We start from the raw sequence: 24,634 nt of genomic DNA on the forward strand, positions 1-24,634 counted from the left end.
TTACTTTTAAAATGGTCAGTTTCACTAAGATACCCAGGCTAGCCTTAAACTCACTCGATAGCCAAGGCTAGCCTTGAGTTTGTGATCCTCCTGCCTCAGCTTCCTGAATGGCTAAGGTTACTGGCCTGAACCCCTCCCAAGCCCAGCTCCCCACTCCTTTGTAAAGGCTGAATATTATTCCATCGTATGGACAGACCGCTGTAGAGACAGAGACTTGGGCTGCTCCCGTCTTTTGTTCCTTGTGAAGAAAGCTGTGACAAACATGGTCTTACGGATTTCTGAGCCCTTGATTTTACCTCATTGGGGTAAAAACTGATAAATGTTTAAAATTTTGAGGAACTGCCAGAGCGGCTCACCCATGGGTTCCTGTTTCGGCAGGTGCTCTCCAGTCATTGCTCGTTCCCATTTGAATGTGGACAGCTGACCAGTGCGCCTTAGCAGCCAGCCCACTGGGACTTCATCTGTGTTTTTCAAGTAGAGCTTTTAAATTTAAAATCGCATCTGTGTGTGCACTCACACTGGCATGCCCATGCCATATCGCACGCTTGGAGGTCAGCGGACAGATTCCAGGAGGCCCTTCTCTTCTTCCACCATGTAGGACCTGGGCATCAAACTCAGGTTGTCAGGACTGTGGCAGGGGCCCTTTCTACTGAGCTACCTCGCTGGCCCTTTCTTTGCATGCATAGAGCTTTCCAGGGCTCCTCGGATGCCAACTTTGGAGCAATGTCGATGCATGTGGTTTTTCAGGTTTTCCCATGTTGCCTGTGCTGGCCTCAAGCTCACCATCCTCCTGCCTCAGCCTCTGGTGTGTGGGGATCTGAGTCGCATATCCGCATGCTTCCTGATGTCCTTCCTCATTCTGGGCAGCAGATTCTTTTGTTGTTTTTGTTTGTTTGTTTGTTTGTTTTCAAGATAGGGTTTCTCTGTGTAGCCCTGGCTGTCCTGGAACTCACTCTGTAGACCAGGCTGGCCTCGAACTCAGAAATCCGCCTGCCTCCTCTGCCTCCCAAGTGCTGGGATTAAAGACGTGCGCCACCACTGCCCGGCTTGGGCAACAGATTCTTAACAGCTATCAAACTTGCAAGCATTTTCTTGAGTCCACGACTGATTTTTCCATCTGAATGTGTGATCGTTTGACACAGGGAGGTTTTTTGTTGGTGTGCCCTAACATCTGGTTTTGCTTTAATTGCTTGTGTCTTTGTCAAGTCTAGAACAGTCACCACTGGGCCCTGGACCCAAGGCCATGAAGTGATCTCCTGTTTTCTTTTAACTGTTTGTGTGTGTGTGTGTGTGTGTGTGTGTGTGCGTGTTCATATATGCATACCATGGCATACTTGTGGAGGTCAGAAGACAACCCGCCGGAGTCATCTCGGTCTTTCTACCATGTGAGTCACTAAGGTTGAACTCAGGTCATCAGGCTTAGCAGCAAGCACCTTTACCCACTGAGCCATATTGCCAGCCCCTCTTCTATATGTTTATGGGGTTTTGTCTTTGATGAGCTTGGAGTTGATTTTTGCAGATGGTGGAAGTTTAGGGCTAACTTTGTTCCTCTCTGTCCTTTCTCCGTTAGGCAGTTGTACAGCCTTGTGGAAAGCCACCCATTTTTAGGGGCCTCTGCTGGCTTTGTACTCCATTGAAGTGTGTGTTGAGGCAAGTGTCATGTAGGTTTGGCCCACATCTGATAATCAGGACCCTTGAAGCATCTGTGGGTTTTGTGTTCTGGTGTCCTCCGAGTCTCCGTGTGAATTCTAAGGTGGATTTTCTTGTTTCTGGAAAGGATGCAAAGTAGATTTCTGGGGCCAGAGATTTACTGAGAAAAACGTCCTTCAGAGAACACCCACTGCAAACTGGGGGACAGTGAGAGAAGCGGGAGAGACTCCACCAAGTCCCTAGGGAGGTTGCAGCATGGACGGTCCCCATCCAGAGGTGTGAGGACCCACACACAGGCCAGTCTTTGGCTACAGCACCTCTGGTTCAAAGGCCGTGACTTCCAGGCTAGATGGTGGTCTTTGGACATAGGTGGCTCTTTATTTGAGGACGCCTCTAAGCCGCCAACATTGGAAAAACTGGGCAGATGCTAGCCCAGGAGAGAGATCTGCATTCCCTATAAATAAGGTGATTCTGAGGTGCTACGCAAATGTCAGCACCAAGTCACACAGCTAGTGATAAATCAAAGCTTGTTGACAGCCAGGAGCTGCTCAAGGCTCTGCTGGGTTGTGGGTGCTCATGCGCTGTGTGTGTGCACACGTGTATGTGTGCATTGTGTGCATGCATGTATGCATGTGTGTGCATGCATGTGTTTGCCCGTACCCATGTGCTATATGTGTGCATGTGTATGCATATGTATATGTGCACATGTGTGTGCACACATGTATATGTGTGTGCACATGTGTGTGCACACCATGGGTACATGTTCATGTGTGTGCACACATGCTTGTACATGCATGTAGAAACAATAGGTCCATGTCAGATGTCTTTCTGTATCATTTTCCACATTATTGCTTTTGATGCCTTTTTGAAATCTTTATTTTTACTCTCTATATGTGGGTGTTTTCCCTGCATGTATGCCTGTGTCACGCACACACAGTATCTGTGGAGGCCAGAAAGGGGCAACAGAGCTCCTGGAACTGGAGATGGCTATGAGCCTCCATGTGGGTGCTGGGAACTGAACCTGGATCCTCTGGAAGAGCAGCCAGTGCTCTAACCACTGAGCAACCTCCCTTACCCTTCTGCCTTCTTTTTCTGGTGATGATCTTTCAGTGAATCTGGAGTTCAGAGCTGATCAGTGCTCCAGGTGTTTATCTGCCTGAGTCCACCTCCTGGCACAAGGATTATAGGTGCACAGTATATAGGAAATGGGTAACTTCAGTTACCTTGATAAGCAACCTATGAGCTTGGTTCCAGATCACCAATTTGAATGCAGTGCTCCGAGGGATGAGGGACTTGCCCTGGGCCACACAGGCTAAGGGAGCTGGGCTTCCAGCCTGGCTTTCTCTGCAATCACAACCCTTGGCTGGAGTCACTTGGCCCCTGGTCGGTGTCACCCCATGCATCTACAGGTGATGAGGCCTGAGCTGAGCTGGTGTGAGTGGGCAGACCACCCAGACAGAGAGTCATGCACTCTCTACAGTCAGAAACCAAGCACACAGCTCAGTCCTGTGTGACCTCCCCAGTCTGTCACTATGGTACAGGGGTCGCCAAAACCCTCTAGCTGTTTACAACGTACATACCTAGGACCAAAGGTCTTCCCTGGGGGCTGAGAATGTTCATTTTGAAGTTCTTGGGAGCTTATTGGAATCAGACAAGCATTGGTCATTTTCTGGGACCCTTCACCATGAAGCCAGGTTGCCAGGGAGACGCAGAGCCTCCTGGTCCCCTATGGCCAAGCAGGTTGTCTATGGCTCACCCTCTACCCAGGAAGCCAAGGACATAGCCCTCTGACCAGTGTCCCACCAGTCTGGAGCTAGAGTGTCCCATGCAGCTGGACAGCACATGTCCATTACAAGAGGGGATAAACTGCCTTCGATGGTGACACAGCAGAGAGAGTGTTTGTGGGAGGACTTGGGGAGGGATGCTGATATAGACCACAGAGGCCTTTGAAGCAAGGACCATCCTGAAAACTGGATTTCATGCATCCTGTCTCGATGGGAGCATTTCTTAGCGCCCATGGACCAAGCATGCCCGTAATGGATGGCCAAGTTCAGGCCACCAGTGGGTAGTGGGTAAACAGCAGGCTCTGAGAAGGCCTGAGTGTTTAGGGGCCAGTATGCCCTAGACAGGTGGCCTGGGTAGGCTCCAGCCTGCCATGTCTGTGAACTACGAAGGCCCTCCAGTGATTAACACAGGCCACAGAGCACAGGGAATCTCCCCACCCAGATGAAGAAGCCAGTCCAAGATAACTTGAGAATCTGGCACAGGTATGCCATGTCCAGAGCTGGGGCTATCCAGAGAGATAGAGGGCAGGTTGCTGGTTGCTAGGAGCCAGATGGTTGCCAAGCAATAGGGAGTGACTTCTAAGTGGGGATCAGGCTCCCATTTGGGGCAAGAGGGACTAAGCTTTGGGATACCTCGAATGCCACTGTGTCCATACAGTGGCACTTTAAAATAGTTAAAACAACAAATTTTGCATTATATTTATTACCCTGAAATGAACACAGCCCACCTAAGCTCCTAAGTCAGGCTGGAGAATATCTGTTCATTTATTCAACAAATATTTACTGACTGCACCAGCCCAAAGGGTGCCTCTGGCTTTATAAAGGCAAAGGAGAAATGGGAGACCTATCCAATCATAGTCAACCTGCCCTAGGAGGGGGCTTGCATCACAAAGTCAGATAGCTGGCCTGGCACAGGCGTGCACCTGAAGTCCCAGCCATTTAGGAGAAGCAGGGCAACTTGGACAGAGCAGTGAGATCTTATCTCAAAACCCAAAACCAATTCACCCCCATCCCGTGTGTCCATCTGTGTATGTGTGCATATGTGTGTGTGCATGCACGTGTGCCTGTATGTATGTGAGATCTGCTATAATAGTCACAGAAAATGAAAATGAAACTTGTTGGCGGCAGGTCTTGTTTAATTTTGTTGCTGTGATTTTTAAAAAACCCTGACATAAAGCAAGAGTTTAATTCAGATCATAGTTACAGGTTATGGTCCAGGATTTGGGGGAATCCAGGCAGGAACTCCAGATAGCTAGTGTATACTATACACACAGTCAAGAGCAGACAGAAATGAATACATGCATGCTCCATTGCTACTCTTACATAGCTCAGGTCGCCCTGCCTAGGGAATGGTGCTACCCACAGTGGGCAGGGTCTTCATACACTAGTTAACATGGTGGCTCTTCACAAACATGCCAACCCAGTGTAGACAACCCGTCATTAAGACTCTTCCCTAGTGACTATAGGTTGTATCAAGTTCACAATCACAGCTGACCACTGCAGGGAAGAAATTTACATACATATACATATATGTAAATATTTACATATGTACTTATTAATCAGTTCATTTTAGAGATAAAGGGAAGATCAGCAGACCACCCCTGAATCTGTATTTTAGGGCCTCCCAACTCCTTACACATCCTCTCCTCAAGGACCATCAGTGGCTCCCTACCTCTGCAACTAACACTGATGTGTGAAACTTTTGGGGACTGTAACTGCACAGAGTCATTCTGTTGACAGTTCATCTCAGGGATCCATATGTATGCACACCATGGTTGCTATGATGACTGTGATGTAGCATGACAAAACTCATCACATGTCAGGCCCAGGGTCACATGAGTTATTTAACCTTCTTTTTCACAGAAGGAGACACTTACACTCAGATCTGGCCGTGACCCCATGATACACAGCAAGTGGCTGGCCTGGGTTTCCGTTCGGCCATCCTCTGAGTTTCCATCTCTTCCTGGCTAGCATGCTGTTGTTGGCTGTTTACCTTGTGTTTGTCTAAAATTAGAAACATTCTCCAGGAGGGGAGGGATTTATGTATGCATGGGATATCCACTTAAGAATGCATGTCGTGGGCTGCAGAGTGGGCTCAGTGGTTAAGAGCACTTGTTCTTGCAAAGGACCCCGGTTCGATGCCCAGAACTTACACAGAGGCTTGCCACTTCCTTAGGCACCAGGCATGCATGTGGCAAACAGACTGGTCAAAGGCCCAACAACCCAAATGCGTGCTGGTAGTGGATAGATAAACTTCAGTGCATCCATACAGTGGGATATTAGATTCTGTTTGCTTTTTGTTTTTGTTTTGTTTTGCTTTTTGAAACAAGATTTCTCTGTGTAGCCCTGGCTGTCCTACAACTCTCTCTCTGCAGACCAGGCTGGCCTTGAACTCAGCGATCCGCCTGCCTCTGCCTCCTGAGTGCTGGCATTAAAGGCATGCACCCCTGCCACCACCACCACCACCACCTGGCTCCATACAATTTAGAACAATCTTAAAAGCATCACACTAGGAGACTGAGCCAGACCTAGGACAAGTGCTTCGTGATTCTGTTTTTATGAGGGGACCCAGAACGGGCGACTTCAGAGGTCGAACGGGCGACTTCAGAGGTCAAACGTCGAACCGGTGGTTGGCAGAGACCGGAAGAGGGAGGATGGTTTTATCATTTGTTTTGTTTTTTTGAGAGCAAGGTTCATTAAGTGGCTCAGGCTGGCTTTGAACTCACCGTGCTCCTGACTCAGGCTCCTGCTGCCTGGTGCTACAGTTAGAAGTACAGAGTACTTCTAGTACAGAAGAAGAGAGACACAAAGCTTTGGGGAGGGCTGTGGTGGTGGCTGTGTGCTATCCAGAGAACTTACTGCCACTGCATCCTCCAAGATGCCAAAACAGTTTCATGCACATTTTTCTACGATAGACATGCCCTCCCCTTTTGCACATCTCCTCTCAGTAGACGTGTATCCTGTGCCTTCTCACAAGCGGGTCTGCACTGGCCAGTGGAGCTTCCTTGTTGGATGCGTGAGAACAGACCTCTGAGACCTGACCCCAGAGACTCAAGACACTTCACTGTGGTCCTGAGCCAGGCTTCCTGCCTCCCATAGGTGCTTGCAGAACCTAGGTTGAGCTGCACTCACACTTTGGTGGTCTGTCTCCTGTCTAGGGGTGGCTGGGTCATGGGTTCAAGCCCCATCCTACAGAATCAACATGTGCAATTTAACAAAGATTGCCCCGAGATGGCGGGAAATGGCAGTTCCTGAGCAGAGAAAACCATTCTGTCTGTTTTCCTTTTAGTCTCGTGAGTGTTCAGCATTTCTAACTGGCGTGGCAGATTGCTTCTGTTCCACGGACTTCCTGAGCGCCGAGTCAGGTCCACTTTGCACCGTGGCATGCTCCTGGCAAAACTGTGCATGTTTGTGGATGACTTTGTCCGTGAAATGGGAGCGATGGGCTGATGGGACCAACGTGAGGGATGCACAGGCCCCGATGGGTGGGAACGACCCCTCCCTGTGCTCTCTGTGAACACACAGTTCCTCCCTTTGAGAACGAACTCCACTCTTCGTCTTTGGGCAGGTGTGAAAGAGAGGCCTCGGATGTCAAGTTAGACGCAGCCAGCCAGGTTATATTTCAAGATCTGTTGGGTTCCCCAAAAAACTGTGTTTCTCATCTGTGTGAGCCCAGGTTTCCTCGGGAGGGGAGGGTGTGTGTGAAAGAAAACTCAAAGAGAAGCAGGGTAGGCTGAGTGACGGGGCCTCAAGACAAGCTGGCTCCGGCTGCTCTGATTTCTTGGCATTTAAACACTATATATATATATATAAATAATTTACCAAAATAGCCAGTGATGTTTTTGTTTGTTTGTTACTTAAGGAAGGGAAGAGCTTGAGAAAACAGCTATCCTGTGTGATCTGCCTTATGGGGAACCCTAAGTCAGGGGCTTGTGTCTCTGGAGGTGCTGGATTAGCAAGTGTCTGTCTGTCTGTCTGTCTCTCTTTCTCTCAAGATTTATTTATTTATTATATATAAGTACACTGTAGCTGTCTTTAGACACACCAGAAGAGGACATCAGATCCCATTACAGATGGTCGTGAGCCACCATGTGGTTGTCAGGATTTGAACTCAGGACCTCTGGAAGAGCAGTCAGTGCTCTTAACCGCTGAGCCATTTCTCCAGCTTTCCCGGAAGTCCATCTCTTCATCTGAGCCTCTGGCCCTTCTTCCTTGAATAAAGACTGAAATAACGAAGCTCGAATCGACTGTGATGATTACAGGGTAGCATTTAGGGTCCTGCAGAGAGAGGGGGTCTACCTCGGAAGAGAGTTCTCGGTACCGCCATGGACTGCCTTGGCTTTCCTCTTCCTAACCATGCCATTCAGGAGCTGTGTGACCCAGAGTAGGTCGTGTCATCAGTTTCAGGGCTTTAAGTGGAGATCGCAGTCACTGCCTTGCAGGGTTGCCATGGGAACCGAACAGTACCACTGTGGAGACAGTGTCTTGAAAAGACTGGTAATTTCAGGGAATGTTGGGCCAGGGCTGGTGGTGTGCTCAATGCTGGTCACAGAGTGGGACAAAGTTCACATGGCTCTCACCCCTGTAGTAATGAGATCACTGGAATCCCTTCCCCTACAAGGGGACTGTCTGCTCACAGCATGGCAAGACACAGGGATACCTCAGAGGTGGCTTTCGGTGAAGTGCATGCCTGGTGGATAGGAGGGGGCCTGCCCTTGAGATCCTAAACCTACGTTTTAAGAAGCTAGGTGTGGGGGCACAGGTGACAGGGCTCTCAGATGTCAAAGAGGCTGGGATCCAGGAATCCAGTGTGGATAATTCTGGAAGGTGGTGAGAGAGGAAGAATGACCAGAGGGAGGCTGTGTGGGCACGAAGTGACTGTGGTCAGTCAGGGCTATGGAGTAGAAGGTTGGAGCTTTCCTTCAGACCACTGTAACTGCCTCTGCATTCTTCCAGTCTCCTGGGGGAGACACCTGTAAGTCAGGTGACTGGAATCCCAGTCACACACACACACACACACACCAACCTTGTCCCAGGTGCCCATATTGTTTGACATTGGGGTCCCTGGAATGTGACAGTCATTGGTGACACTGCAATTCAAGCAGTAGGAAATGACAGGTTCACCGACAAATGGCCTTGCCTGGTCTCCTTCAGAGCCAACCTGAGACCCTCTTTATTTTTATGATTTAATTTATTTTTATTTTATATGCATTGGTGTTTTGCTGGCATGTATGTCTGTGTGAGGGTATCGGGTTTCCCTGGAACTAGAATTGGTGTGAGCTCCCATGTGGGTGCTGGGAATTGAACCCGGGTCCTCTAGAAGAGCAGCCAGTGCTTTTAACTATCTGTCCAGACCCCTGGAGGGGGCCCTTAGATTGCTGTGGTAGGGAGGGGGCCTTCTTTTCAGTTACTGAGGTTCTAATGTCAAAGAGGAAACCATTGGTCAATCTGGATAGAGAGAACAGAGAATAACTTGGGTGTGTAAGGAGGGGGACAGACGGGCTGCAAGCCGAGTGAGGAGGCCCCTTATCAGCCAGAAACGAGGAGGTGATGGATGTAGTGGAAGCTATATAGACAGACAGGGACCCACATGACTGGATCAAGGGTCATACCTAAGTATGTATGCTTTGCCTCGGTAGGCCACTGACAAGCCTGAGTAGTATGGACTTATTATTCCTAAGGGTTTCCGGTTGATTGGCAGGTGAAGTGAGGTTTAGAGGGGCAGTGGTGATTGTACCAAGATCTTAGACACTGTGTGCACCAGGACCTTACACACTGTGTGCACCAGGACCTTACACACTGTGTGCACCAGGACCTTACATACTGTGTGCACCAGGAGCTTACACACTGTGTGCACCAGGACCTTACACACTGTGTGCACCAGGACCTTACACACTGTGTGCACCAGGACCTTACACACTGTGTGCACCAGGACCTTACACACTGTGTGCACCAGGACCTTACACACTGTGTGCACCAGGACCTTACACACTGTGTGCACCAGGACCTTACACACTGTGTGCAGTAGGATCTTACACATTGTGTACACCAGGACCTTACACACTGTGTACACCAGGACCTTACACACTGTGTACACCAGGACCTTACACACTGTGTGCACCAGGACCTTAGACACTGTGTACACCAGGACCTTACACACTGTGTGCACCAGAACTTTATACACTGTCTGCACCAGGACCTTAGACACTGTGTGCACCAGGACCTTACACACTGTGTGCACCAGAACTTTATACACTGTCTGCACCAGGACCTTAGACACTGTGTGCACCAGGACCTTAGACACTGTGTGCAGTAGGATCTTACACACTGTGTGCACCAGGACCTTAGACACTGTGTGCATCAGGACCTTACACACTGTGTACACCAGGACCTTACACACTGTGTACACCAGGACCTTACACACTGTGTGCACCAGGACCTTAGACAATGTCTGCACCGGGACCTTACACACTGTGTGCACCAGGACCTTAGACAATGTCTGCACCGGGACCAGGACCTTAGAAACTGTGCACCAGGACCTTAGACATTATCCACACCAGGACCTTACACACTGTGTACACCAGGACCTTAGGCAGTTCTCAGCACACAGGGCCATCCTGCTCTACAGAGTGAGCTGTGGGACAGCTACACAGAGACACCCTGACTCAAAAAACCAAAAAATAAAAAAAGATTTATTTTACTTTTATGTGTGGTGTGTGTCTGTGTGGGTCTGTGTGTGTCTCTGTATGGGCAGAGGCCTTTAGAGAATGCTGGCTCTCTGAGAGCTCCAGCCCCAGCCTTACAACCTGGGTACTGGGAACTGAACTTGCCCTCCATGAGACCAGCAGGCACTCCTAACACCCAAGTTAACCCCTTAACCCCTCCAGCCCTATGACTTTTCTTAAAAGACAGCCTGGCCTCAAACTCATCATCCTCCTGCCTCAGCTTCCCTAATGCTGGGCTTACCGGTGTGCACCGTTGTGCTAGACTCCAGCATGCATGTTCTTAGCCCACAGGCAAGTGTTTCCCTTCAGAGGCCAAAAGCACAGAGAAAGTCGCTTAATCACTGGCTCTGCATCTTATTCAGCACAGATGCTCAGCGCCCCAGCAGGGTGGCTCAAGGTCTCTGAGTTCAGTAAGATCCTGAGAATGTCCACGGAAGACAGAAACTCACTGTTGATGTTGGACACTACGCCCTCACAGGTCCCTCCCACTCCTGAATTCTAAGTTTGTCACTCGTGGAACTTTTAGTTTTCTGTGGGTTTTCCTTGTGATGTCTTATCACCCCGCGTCGCCTGAGGAGCACTGATCTTACATCTGAAAAACAGATGACTAACTTACAGTTGTTTTCATGATCTTCCTTACTGCGACACACCTGAGAAAAAACAGCTTAGGGAGGAACAATTAATTCTGGCTCATGGTCTGAGGGGACACAGATTGTGATAGCTGGGGAGAGGTACGTGGGCAGGAGCAGGAAACAGGGTCAAGCTCTAACCGCAAGGCCCACCCTGGGTGACTCAGTTCCTTCAGTCAGGCTTCACCTTCTAAGAGCTGCAGAGTCCTTTAAAGCACACCAGGACTTGGAGACCAGAGGCTTCAACATGGGCCTGGCCCTGCAGTATGTGAGCTTCCCTTGCCGTCTGGTCTTCCAGGGTTCCCAGGAGAATCTACCACCAACCTCTGCTTGTGTATTGTACGGCATGCCTACCTAGCCCAGAACTCAAAAGTCTTCCACATTTCCTACCGTAAACCAGCTCTGAAGCCTGGGAGCCCTCCGGTCAGGCTGAACACAGCAGTGAGTCACTTCTGGGAGCCAGTTTCCTGTGTCAGTGACATTTTTCATGGCTGTGGTGAAACACGGAGGGGAAGCAACTTAGAGGAGAAAGGATTTACTTTGATTTATGGTCTGAGGGCATACTGTCTGTCACTGTTTCAGGGAGAGCTCACTCACATCTGGAGGGATGAGGAAGGGCAGAGAAGACCAGAAGCAGGTCCAGGCTATAAATGCCAAGGCCACCCCCGCAGTGATCGCATCCTCCAGCTCAGCCCCACATCTGGATGGTGCCACAGATCCCCAAGTCCAAGCCGCCATCCTCAGACCAAATGTTCAAACAGATGAGCCGGTCGGGACATTTCACATCCAAACCAAATGATCACAGAGATTGGCCATTCAGGAGACTCATACCACATTCTCTGTACTCTCTCAGGAGTGCCCACTCCAGGAAGCACCGGGCCCACAAAGCTGGGTCTCCTTCCTGTCCCCACTCACAGATGCTGAAGCTGAGGCCTGGGAGGAAATACACCTGCCCAACCATCCTACAACGTCAGCAGGAAAGTTAGGTTTGAGCCCAGGGCCGCTTGAACCTGATGACCAGCATCGGCTCCCAGCTGGCCCATCAGCGGGGGGGAGGGGGGAGATGGACAGCTTCCAAGGTGGTTCACAGTGGCAAGTTTTGTTTAAGCTCTCACTTGGGTAGCCCTGGCTGGCCTGGCACTCATATAGATCCTCCTGCCTCTGCCCTCCCAATTCCTAGGATTAAAGGCATGTGCCACCATACCCAGCTGGAAGGTTTTCTTCTTGTGTCTACACAACGAATAAGGACTTTTTCATTGTAGGACTGAGTTCTTGCCCGGTTGGCTCTCAGAATCTCTTGCTAAAGGGACACTGGGGGTGAGGGATGGTGTTGGGGCTGCTGAGGAAGCAGGCATGAGGGGTATGGTGGGATGGAAGTCAGGAATAGGGTTCCAGGCGAGATCGGAAGGTGTTCTGGAGGCCATGACTAGGTAACCTGTTGTGTAAGGGGTACCCTCGTGGGGACATGGACAATGTTGGGAGACAGTATCAAGAATTGTAATTGAAGCTAGGGTGAGGTAGGTTGTGGCATTTAGTGGGTGGAGACATGGCTAAATACCTAACTATGACATTAGGTCTAAAATGTCAATCATGTCAAGAAATGCTCCTGTTACGTGTCAGGGAGTGTCACTGTAAGGCCTGTGGTAAAGATTTGCCAGCCTCTGAGAAGTGGTGGGTCAGTGGGAAGAAGTTAGGTCATTCATTGGAGGCAGACCCCTAAAGGGGTTCCAGGCTCTCGGCCACCTTCCTGTCCTCTCTCTCTCTGCTTGCTTGATCTACTGAGTTGAGAGGCCTTCTCTGCCACACAGCCCTGCTGCAAGCATATATTTGTACCACAGTCCCAAAACAATGGAGACAACCAGCCATGGGCTATCCCAAGGCAAAGGAACCAATTGGCCATGGGCTATCTCAAGGCAATGGAGCCAACTAGCCATGGGTTAAGACCTCTGTAACCATAAGCCAACCATCTCTCCTACTTTTAGGTTGTTTTCTTAGGTGATTTTGTTGGAATTACAGAAATCTTTTTAACCTGTCTGGATAAAGGAGTGAAAGAGAGAGAGTATAGCAGTGGCGCCCGCCTTTAATCCCAGCACTCGAGAAACAGAGGCAGGAGGATCTCTGTGAGTTCAAGGCGGGTCTGATCTACAAAGTGAGTTCTAGGGCAGCCAGGGCTACACAGAGAAACTGTCTTGAGAAACCAACAACCAACCAACCAACCAACCAACTAAACAAAAAAAGGCAAAAGAGAAACAGCTAACAATCACACAAGAACACTGACATAATGCAGAATGTGCGGGTGCACCCAGCTAGAGAAGTTACACCAGGGGCCAGAACTGTGGGTAAAGGGGCTTGCAGCCAAGCTTGCTGACAGAACCAGCAGGCACCGTTTTAAGTGAAATAAGCCAGGCACAGAAAGGCCAAGAGACAGAGTCTCTGCAGCCTGTCGAATCTGAAAGTGAACTTGGGGAAAAAAATGAACCACTGGGTACCCAGGGCTGGGAGAAGGGAAGGGCTGAGGGGAAATAAACTCAAGGGAGCTTGAAGACAGTTAAAAATAGATTTTGAGTATTATCACCACAGGAATATAGAAGAAAAAAAGAAAGTAAATGAAATAATGGGAACAGGTTGAACTCTGTCTCTGAGTAACAATGTAGCCGTTTAATGTATCCTTTTCGAACAGTGTGTTCTATGTGGGTGCTGTAAATGTGGGCAGATGTCAACATCTTTAAAGACGGTTATTCTGTCAGTAAGTAAAGTTCCTCGACTTAGTCAAAGGAAATTGGGGGGAACAGAAGAGCCAGGGCAAGGAAAGGAATCTGGACTAGTGGGATGGGCTTAGTGCGTAAAAGGAGCTTGCAGTCAAACCTGGTGACCTGAGTTCTATCCCCTCGGCCGCATAGTGTGGAAGGAGAGAACTAACTTCCAAAAATAGTTCTGTGACTCCCACACACATGGGCACACACACATGCATGCCTGTACACTACATATAAAGTAAATAATAGTTTTTAATAAAATTATTTTAATACATTATTTATTAAATAATTAAATAATTCATTAAGTAAATGGTTTATTAAATAATGAAACTATTTAATAATTAAACTATTAACTAAATTATTTATTAAATAATTAAATAATTATTTTAATAAAATAAATAATAATTTTAAAAAGTAATAGATGAGAGAGATTAAATAAATAAGGAATATGTGTCTAGTTTCCCTCCCCGGGTGGCTGGAGTCCAGCAGTTCTGTGTAGCTGTGTTATACAGCCCTGCCCCCACACTTGGAAAGCTTGTGGGTTCCCTTCCCTCTGAACCTTTCTCTGGAAAGACAGTGGCCCATGAGCGGTGAGGGCTGGGTGTGGCTCAGGACGCAGCACAGGCCTAGCAAGGCCAAGCCCCTGGGTTCAAGTCCAGCAGCAAAATAAATGAGTCCATATATTGGAAGGAAAGGACTGGCAAGATGGTTCAGTGGGTAAGGAGGCTTGTGGCACAAGCCGGATACAGATTCAATCTCTAGAGCCAGTACGAAGGTGGAAGGAGAGAACTGATTCCGCGAAGTTGTCCCCTGGTCTCCACGTGTGTGATGTGGCGTACATACCTAACACACACATTCTGCCAGTAGTAATACAATAATAAAACTTTTAAGTGATTAAAGACTACAAAACAAGAAAGTTAGCTTGGAGTTACCCTTGGAGGATGAACGGAAACTGCTTTTATTCTTCATTCATGCAAAATATACTTAATAAATTTTATTGTCTTGCTGCTTATGATAGCACACACCTGTAATCTCTCAATCCATGATTATAGGAGGTGGGGAGGCTTAAGAGCCAGGCCAGCTGTACTGGCTAGTTTTGTGTCAACTTGACACAGCTGGAGTTATCACAGAGAAAGGAGCTTCAGTTGAGGAAATGCCTCCATGAGATACAACTGTAAGGCATTTTCTCAATTAGTGATCAAGGGGGAAAGGCCCCTTATGGGTGGAACCATCTCTGGGCTGGTAGTCTTGGGTTCTATAGGAGAGCAGGCTGAGCAAGCCAGGGGAAGCAAGCCAGTAAGGAACATCCCTCCATGGCCTCTGCATCAGCTCCTGCTTCCTGACCTGCTTGAGTTCCAGTCCTGACTTCCTTGGTGATGAACAGCAGTATGGAAGTGTAAGCCGAATAAACCCTTTCCTCCCCAACTTGATTCTTGGTGATGATATTTGTGCAGGAATAGAGACCCTGACTAAGACATCAGCCTTGGCTACATAGTGAGTTCAAGGCTAGCTTGGCCTGTAGGAGACTCTGCATCTAAAAGGCAACGTGAACAATTCCCATTTTAGCCATTTTCAGTGCTGAATGTTGCAGCGCAGTCACGTGATGCAGCTGCCGCCAGCGCCCTGCTGCACTGATCTTTTAAAATCCCCAAGTCTGTGTCCATTAAATGCTGCTTCCTCTCCCCGTTTCCCACCAACTCCCTGGCAACCTCCATTCTACTCATTGTCTCCAAAAACATGCCTACTCTGGACTCATCTAAGCAACTTCACGAAGCACTTGTGACCCATGAAGACTGGCCCATTTCCCTTTCCATCCCGCCCCCGGGTCATGCCACAACCTGGACCAGAATGCTTTTCCTTTTGAAGGCTAAATAGTATTCTAGTTACATAGATATACTACACTATCTCGATGTGTTGATGGATAAGAGCTGTCTTTACGGTTTGGCAATTATGGATGACATCACGATGCACTTGGGTGTGCAAACACCTCCTCGATACCATGTATCCATTTCTTTGGGGGTATGTGGTCATCTCAGTATCTGCAGGAACTGGTTCCAGAACCTTCCGTGGAAACCATAGTCTGGCTACGCGATATGAAATGGTATGGGGTTTGCACATGGCCTCAGACATCCTCTTGTGTACTCTAGTGCATCCGCAATTACTTATAGTCCCTGTCCCTGGTCAGCATCACAGGCTGTGTTGCTAAGACAACAGAAACAGCCTGTGAATGCTGACTGGGAGACAATGCTCTTCTCAGTCTCGACCCCACAGTTGGTTGGCCCTGTGGATACAGGCCCCGGACTTGTGGAACTGCTAGAGAGGGTAGATTCTTATTCTTGAGTTTCTGAGGCCCCAGGGCACCATTTCATGGTAGCCCAGCCACTTCCAGTTCCAAGAGACATGGGGCGTAATTGTCACCTGTCCAGGGTCTCACTGCCTTCGTCTTCTGGTTTGGGTTTTGTCTTAGGGCTTATGGTCGCCAACAGGTGTACGTGAGAGAGGACCGCAGTTGTTCTAGGGAGTGTGCACAGAAGCCATAGGAAGCTTTTGAGCAGGTGACAGCATGACCCAACATCTAACAAAGTCCCTCTGGGGATGGAGCGACAGCGAAGCCATTCCCAGCGCCCCCATTGTCCTCTGTGGGGCCCCATGCACACGCGCATGCGCACATCCTCACACGTAGGCCCACGCATAGAAACTTTTTTGAAAATTGAATCTAAAACCAAAGCCCTTCAGCTGCTGGGATGAGAACAGACCGTCGGGAGGCAAGGGCATGAGTGAGAGACCAGCAAGGAGAGGAGTCCTGCTGAGGAGAACAGATGGGATAGCGCCTGCGGGATCTGGTGACTGTAGAGAGCCGTGGGCTGGAGCGCCGCTGACACTGAGGCATGCAAGCAGTGAGATTTCCTGAAGACCAAAAGCATGCGAGAGAGAAGAGCCAAAGTTGACCTCAACAGTTTGGCCCACGTGTGAGGGAGGTGTGGCCGTCATGGGAACCACTGAAAAGAGGAGGGGTCCCGAGTTCAAGTTCACGGGCCAGAGCAGAGCTTGGTGGCTGAGGTCACTTGCTGATCTTGTAAAGAACTATGGGCTCCCTCTCAGCATTGTGTTGTCGAGAGGGTCACAACCTCTGGGCCCTCTATTTCTCGGGGCTCCGAAGCCCTTTTCTGATCTCTTCTCAGCAGGCATGGAACACACAGAATGCACGCAGGCACACATACGATCATAACACACATACATTTAAAAATGTATAAATCTTTTAAAAGAGTTCAAGCTCAAACACGTGCTGCCACCGCACTGCAGGCCGGCATTCCTGCAAAGGAGATTGTAGCTGCCGCTTGCTTTATTTCGGGACCAGAATGAAGTTCAGCGACTCAAACCAAAGCAGGGGGTGGGGGTTGGGGGGACAAGAAATGACAGAAGCATTTATCAGAGTCCCACAACCCAGTGTCCTTCCCTGCTCCTACAACAGGTCAGCCACGCAGGGGCAAGCAGGCTCCCAGTGTCACAGATGAGCATCTAGCCTCTCAAAGATGAAGACAAAGACCAAAAAACCACCAGTGGTAAGTGTCACAGGCAGGATTTGAACCCAGCACTTATGGGAGACTCAGATCCCCCATAAGAGTGAGATGTCAGTAGAGCATGGAGACCTAACTTCACAGCATCCTTTAACGCCCAGAGTGCCCTGGCCCCGTGGTCTTTTGCGAGACACACCATGCTCTTCCCACTCAGGGCCTTTCCTCACAAAGCCTCTCTCTCTGGAACACTCCACACAGGTATTGTTTCTGAACGGCTCCTACCCATGCCTGGAAGCTCTTCTTGATCTCTTTGCTGTGGAGAATCACGATCCCCGAGTGGCCCTGGGCTGTACACGCATCTGAAACAGCTGTCACAGCTAGGAATGCGACATACTCAATGCCCACCTTGTCTCCCAGGCCAGCGCTGTGCGGCAGAACCTGGCAAACCAGTGCTGTTACAGGAAATGTCTACATGTGTGCCCCACACAGAGGTGATCCCTAGCTATCGTGATGCAGTGCGCATTTGAAATCAAAGGGGTAGATTTTGTATATTTATTTCCTCTATGCATTTGTCTCAACCCGCTTTAACTATCAACAGGACACAGCCTGAGAGGAAGGCCTTGGTTGAGAAGTTGCCCAGATCAAGTTGGCCTTCTGGTGGGGGAACTATTTTGATTGTTAATTGATGTAAGAAGGTCCAGTACACTGTGGGCAGTGGCACCATTCCCTAGGCACATAATTTTGAACTGCATCAGAAAGCCAGCTGGGTATAGGCTGGTCAGCAAGCCAACAACAGCAACCTGCATGCTTCCTGCTGTACTTTGGTTGTGCAGTGATTTCCCTGAGTGGAAGTCATTCTTCCTGGACAACAAATGAGCTGCTTCAAGTTCCTGCCCTGACTTCCTTTGGGGATGGACTACGATGCAGAGCTGAATCTCCCAAACCCCTTTTCTCCTCGGTAATGCAGGATGTCTTGTTACAGCTGCAGAAACGTAGGTAGAACAATATCATACCATGTAAATTATTTCACATGTAAATTATATAACTTATATTAAGCACATGTGGCCAGAGGCTACCATACTGTGACTGTACGACGGCATCTTCTTCAAGGCATATACCATTTTATCTTAGCCATCTATCCAATCCTTTGTACCAAGGATAGTATCAAAGTTAAATTATTGAGTGCCCAGGCCCGGTGGCACACATTTTTTCATCCCAGCACTCTGGAGGCAGAGGCAGGGAGATCTCTGTGAGCTCTGGGACAACCTGGTCTACACAGTGAGTCATCTGACGCCTGGGGATCAGTGGCAGAGCTCTTGCTTGGCATGCATGAGGCCCTGGGCTCCATCATCCCTGAAAAGAAAAAGCCCTAACCGGAAAAGAGAAATCTCACAAGCCTGCCTCGTACAATAAGGAAGATCAACATACAGACTTGAGGCTGCTCCATACCCCACATGCGTGTCACCTGCAGTCAGCAGGGAAACAAGAGCCATCCGTGGTCTCAGCTGGGCCATCCCAGAGCTGTGCAACAGGGCCTCCAGGTTCACCAGAGGATTGCTTTCTTAGCGATGCTCACCCTGCTCCCCTCCCCAGCCCTGAAATCTGCTTACAGGCTTATGGTCGATTAGCACCCAACCTCCCGCAGGACCGCGTCTGTTCCAGAGTCCACTCCTGCCAGCACTCTGGATATTTTTTAAACCACATTGCTCTCAGGAAATCTGTTGCCTGCCATCTGCATATGATATATGCAGGGTATGGGTCTCAGAAACATCTAAGTCGTGATGTGTAACCCACTCAGATTCACACGGCTGTCTGTTTTCATTTTAGCTTCCTCGTTTTTTTTTTTTTTTTTTTTTTTTTTTTTTTTTATAAACGGGAGGTCAGAGCATTTACAGGCTAATTCTGTAGCCAGGGGCTTTCTTTTTAAAAGGATGTTTGTTTTTTTGATTTCGTTTATACGCATGTGTGCCTGTATGCCACCTGTGTGCAAGTCCCCTTGGAGGACAGAAGGGGGTGTCAGATGTCCTGGAACTTGAGTTAATAGTGTTTGTGAGCTGCCCAGCATGGGTGCTGAAGACCAAACTGGGTCCCCTGGAATAACAGCAAGATTCCTGACAGCGGAACCCATCTTTCCAGCCCCTGGGGTTTTCAAGCAGCAATTTTGGGGAGTCCAGCAACAGTAATCTACATAGTTACCTTTTATAAATGTCTCAGGTGTAATGACAATAGGAAATAGATACTGTCTATCACTTTATATTGTCAAACATTCAGAGCACATCTCCTTTAACCTCCAAGATAAACATATGAACCAATTTTTTTTTTGTTTTGGTTTGTTTTGGTTTTGTTTGTTTTGTTTTGGTTTCTCAAGACAGGGTTTCTCTGTGTAGCTCTAGCTGTCCTGGAACTCACTCTGTAGACCAGGCTGGCCTCGAACTCAGAAATCCGCCTGCCTCTGCCTCCCGAGTGCTGGGATTAAAGGCGTGCGCCACCATGCTCGGCTATGAACCAAGTAATATGACAGCTATTCTTTCAGGAATTGAGCCCAAGTACCCAAGTGTGCTGACCGCATACTGAGCTACAGTCCACCTGACCCCTTCTGTCCCCGTCTCTTCATAGCTAAGGAAACCAAGTCTTAGAAAGGTTCATTGACTTGAGGTCAAGATTTGAACCCAAGTCTGCCTGACTCAGAGCCAGTCTGCTTTGATATCACCATTTAGGATAGTGCCTGTTCTTCTATCTATAAAACATTGAGAGAATTGAGGGAGGTGGGTCCAGACAAAATTTCTCTTTGTATAGCCATGGCTGTCCGGGAACACGTTCTTGTTGAGCTGGCTTTGAACTCACAGAGATCTGTCTGCTTCTGCCTCCTGAGTGCTAAAACTAACAGTGTGTACCCTCCTCCCCAGATAATGATGATGATGGTGATGATGGTGATGATGATGATGATGGTGATGATGGTGATGATGATGAGTGTTTTTGAGACAGCATGTGGCTCAGGCTGGCCTAGAAGCTATCCAGACTCAGTCCCTAAATTGCTGGGATTACAGGGCAGGCCTGCATCTCCACCTAGCTTCAATTAGTTACATATATACATATATAAGTTTCCCTAGTCTCATTATTTCTTTCTGAATATTTCACACCACGGATGGGACCCAAGGCCCTGTGCATGGTAGACAAGTGCTCATTCAGAGTGTGAATGAGACAAACCCTGGTTCCCCAGTTTTCAGTCTCTTTTAGCTATGGAAAAAAATTAGTATGTAATGTCATACCTACATTCTGGAAAGCTAAAGGCACATATGTCCTTTGCCATGATCACATGGTCTGCTGGGGTGTGAAAATTCATTGCTCTAAAAGCTGACATCCCAGAATGTGTTCGTTCTTATTCTGAGCAACATTGTTTCAATTTGTGGGTTGCCTTTGTATTCCGGGTGGTCATTAGACTCTGTGAACACAGTGTTTGAGCTCAGGGAGAGTGGCATGATTTCCTTGAGAAGGGGTCTCTGTTCTGAGAGTTATATTTTTGCTTTGGGGTATTAGAAGCGGGTACCCTTTAGCATCATGAAATGAAGCTGTCATTAGTTGGGGGGTATTTATGGATCTATTAACAAAAGCATAAAAGTACAATTTTAATTACTGAAAGCTGTGTAATGAAAAATAATTTGACCAAATTGAGAAGTAAATATGGCAACCCCCACAAACACTCAAGAGTCTCAGAGAGCCAAACCAGTCACACTAAAAGTCACTTGAGAGGATTCCTCAGTGGCTTGAGGTTTGGGGAGTGGGGGGAGCACACCATTTTTAAAGTTACACATGCTAACAATACCCAGTCCTTCTCAACAGACCCAAGTAGAATTGACTTCCACCTGCCAGTTAAAAATTAAAATGGGAATCCTGGAAGTTGCTTTAACAAAACACCATTGCTATGGCAGGAAAGCTATCTGTAAATACCTCTGAAGGCCTCTCTGTCTTCTCCACTGCCTCTCTGTGGTTCCCACAAGATTCTCAGTGAAGTAGGTATCCCCGGAAAATTTTTAACCTCAAAGGAATGCATTCCTGGTGTGTCCAAGCCAAAGCATACTCCAGCTAGCTACCCCCCCCCCCACCTTTCATTCAGAAGACAAGAGTCTCAAGCCAGGATTCACAAGCCTTCTCATTCACGTGCTACACAAACAGCCTCTCCTCTAGGAAAGCATCCGTGCTGTTTAGAAAGCAGTTTGCAACCTCACACCGTTCCTTTCCGAAAGACCTTGTAGGGGGGAAAAAATCAGGAATTGCATAGTATGGGAGAAAGGCTGGAAAGGGACAGATGCCAGCCCTCGTCAATTCAGCCCACATTTCCAAACAGCATCCAATGCGTTCTCACAGCATAGTCCTCAAACCCCACTTTGGGGTTGAGAGCGATTTCCAAGGGAAAACACAGAAACTAAGGATTCCCACAAGGTCCTGACAGATCTTGGGGGTGGGGGGAGGGAAATGAATGAGAAACAGAAGCTGGGCTGAGAAAATGGCTTGTCTCCTCCAGGCCCAATTCTTCCGTCTGTAACAGCATTTTCCAATCCAAGAGGCCGTGCGGGGATGCACCCCTGCAGGCTTTGCTCTTCTAAAGGGCGCCCTGCCGGCCTCCCTTCGCGCCCCCGCGGTACTCACGGCAACTGCCTGAGCTGGAACAGGTCCTCCTCCATGTCCGCGGTGCGCCGGGACGAGCCTGGGCATGACCCTTACATGGTGGAGCAAGGGCCGGCGCTCCGGCTTTCAGCACCGGGATGCTGGACAGCTCTGCCGCTTCCTCGCTGGGCAGCTAGCTGCTGGGGGAGGGAGCCCTGCCCGGGAGACAAAGCCAGCCGCTGCCACCGCCGGGAGACCGACAGGAGTGGGCGGAGGACGAGGGGAGGGCTGCGCGGTGGAGGGGGCGGGGCGAGCCCTGCTGCTCCCAGGAGCCCACGGTCCTCTGATTGGGGTGTCTGCGGGGCACCCCGACTGTCCAGAAGAAGCCTCCCTCCCTATTTGTAGGAATTGATTAATGTCCGTATGATGTCCCGGAAGTTTAAGCTCTAGAACGGAGTATGGATTTTTAGAAATGTACTCCACGTATTACACTGCTGCATGTTGAGCACCTACTAGGCGCCACCAGGCACTGTAGCACGCTGATGGCAGAACAGTTTGAAAAGATTGCTATCTCAGAGCTGAGGGCCCGATGAAACGGACCTAGAAAAGGATCCTGTTGGGTACTGAAGGTTAGAGCGGAAGGGTAACTCAGTTACTCAGCCAGCGTTGTGATCTTTGCGGCCTGTGATTCAGAGGTAAACAGCAGAGTCCCTGCCTTGATGCCCTTCCCTTTGAATAAAGATTCTCCACCCTCCCTTGAGCTCCTTGAATTTTCTCAAATGCATCTCAAGTGCCCAGAGGCATGTGCCTGACACATAAGAGCATGCTCAATGAACATCCATCATGCCTGGGTGTGGTGGCACAAGGAAGGGCGAATCAGGAGGATGGTGAGTTCAAAGCCTGCCTGGGTTACCAGAAAGCTTGGGGACAGATGGGGCATATATCAAACCACATCTCAAAAGTTAAACAAGCCAGGCATGGTGGTACACAACTTGGATCCCCAGCAGTTGGAGACAGAGGCAGGTGAATCTCTGTGGGATCCAGGCCAGATAGGGCTACAGGGTGAGATGCTGTTGGGAAAGAGAGGAGAAAGAGAGAGAGAGAGAGAGAGAGAGAGAGAGAGAGAGAGAGTCTCCATTCAAGTTGCGCATAATCAGTTGACTCCATCCAAGACCATGAAGCCCCCTGGGTGTGGGCCTGCTGTCTGGACATTTAAATAGCTCCTCAGAAGCCTAGAGAACTCCTGGCTCTGGTATGAATAAGTGGAGAAAGGAGAAAAATATTCACCTACCAAGATGGCGGCTTCCATGCTTCCCATGGACAAGAGCCATGACTTGATGGAGGATCACAGGGACAGAAGGAAGAGAGGAACGTTCTTTCCTAATGTATTATAAGTTCTGTGTATGTGTGTGTACATATATATGTTCATGCGTGTTGGGGGAGTAGGGTACCTCTAGAATCCAGGAGAGGGTATTTGATTCCCTAGACCTTGAGTTTCAGGCCCCTGATACAGGCCATCTGGAAGAGCAGCAAGTGTTCTTAGCTGCTGAGCCATCTCTCCAGCCCCCACCACCTTTATATTTATAGTATGTGTATGGCTGTTTGACTCCACTTATGTATGTGTGCCTCATGCACATGCATATACTTACAGAGACCAGAAGAGGGCGTTAGATCCCCTAGAGCTGAAGATACAGCTGGTGATGAGCAACCATGTGGATGCTGGGAGCCAAATTCAGGTCCTCTGGAAAAGCAGCCAGTACTCTCAACCATCTCTCCAGTCCCCTGTAAAAGGAGCTATTATTTGCCAGAAATGATTGTTGTCTCTGAGGTTTACTGCCTCAGAGGCCTAACCTAGGCCTGGTCCTGGAAGCTTCTAGTCTCTGTTCAATCTAATCTAGACCTAGAAATGTTTTTAGCATCTGAGACTTGCTGCTGAATAAGCTCACCCTTTCTAGCTCTTTCTGAACTCTGGCGGGGTGGTCCACTCAGCAGTTCTGGCTCAAACTCCTCTCCAAGCTGATTGATTCGATCTGGTTTCTTATGGTTTCTCCTGAAACACTCAGCTTGGCTTCATACTAACTTTGGAAGAGATTTTTTTTTTTCTAATCTTCTGACTCCTTCTCATTCTCTGGCTCATTCTGTCTTCACCCGTGTCTAGCTTGTTCTCTCTCTGCAACCTGTCTCTGTAAAACTGCCTCTTCACCTTTTTCTCTGAGTTGCTCTCTATTAAGTCACCTCTATGTCCATCTCTTCTGAAAGTTGGCCATATCCTATTCTGTCAAATCTTTCTGAGATTCGTCACTTTGTCTGCCACTCAATTAGACTTCACTTTCAAGCATGTCTACTTCCTTCTACAAACTAACTTTATCTTTATTGTTTGGGTATGCACTAAGAGTGTGTCTGCATTCCAGACAGAGGAATTAAAGGTGTGTACTAAGGCTGAGCCACACAACTAGAGAAAGGTTTTACCAGTAAGCAACGTAAGTTCAGGGTTCACAGTGTCATCAAATTTCCTGCAACAGTCCCTTCCCCACAACCATCTTGTTTGTTTATTTATTTATTTATTTATTTTAGTATTTACAAGTGGGAAAGGAGTTGGTATATAGTACAAGGACACCAATCTGAGAGTCCCAGGCAGTCAGACAGACATAGATACACACAGTCAGAATGATAGCACACACTTAAGAACCTCGGACCAAGCCGGGCATTGGTGGTGCATGCCTTTAATCCCAGCACTCAGGAGGCAGAGGCAGGCGGATTTCTGAGTACAAGGCCAGCCTGGTCTACAGAGTGAGTTCCAGGACAGCCAGGGCTACACAGAGAAACCCTGTCTCAAAAAACCAAAAAAAAAAAAAAAAAAAAAAAAAAAAAAAAAAAAAAAAACAAAAAACCTCAGACCAGTCCTGTGGTCCTCAGCCTTGATAGACTGAGGTAGGAGGTTAGCCATGAGTTTGAGGCCAGCTAGGTCAA

The 24,634-nt window shown here is 48.5% G+C and overlaps 1 protein-coding gene across 2 annotated transcripts in view; it reads right to left on the reverse strand.

Moving 5' to 3' along the window:
• The window catches only part of Svop (SV2 related protein), a 65,047-nt gene extending 43,100 nt beyond the window's left edge, over positions 1–21,947 (reverse strand). The window contains exon 1 of one of the 2 annotated variants that reach the window (XM_029477554.2): positions 11,179–11,264. Coding sequence is in view for 1 of the 2 variants with exons in the window: in XM_021162428.3 (XP_021018087.1) it covers positions 21,707–21,741 (35 nt within the window). In the remaining variant the exon portion in view is untranslated. Of the gene's footprint in view, positions 1–11,178; positions 11,265–21,706 lie in introns of those variants that run through there. The other variant, XM_021162428.3, reaches the window with a different exon arrangement.
• Between the last annotated feature and the right edge of the window lie 2,687 nt (positions 21,948–24,634).

The sequence above is a fragment of the Mus caroli genome, unplaced genomic scaffold (assembly GCF_978045245.1).
Source record: "Mus caroli unplaced genomic scaffold, Mus_caroli_1 scaffold_4, whole genome shotgun sequence".
In the NCBI taxonomy this organism is placed as follows: Eukaryota; Metazoa; Chordata; class Mammalia; order Rodentia; family Muridae; genus Mus; species Mus caroli.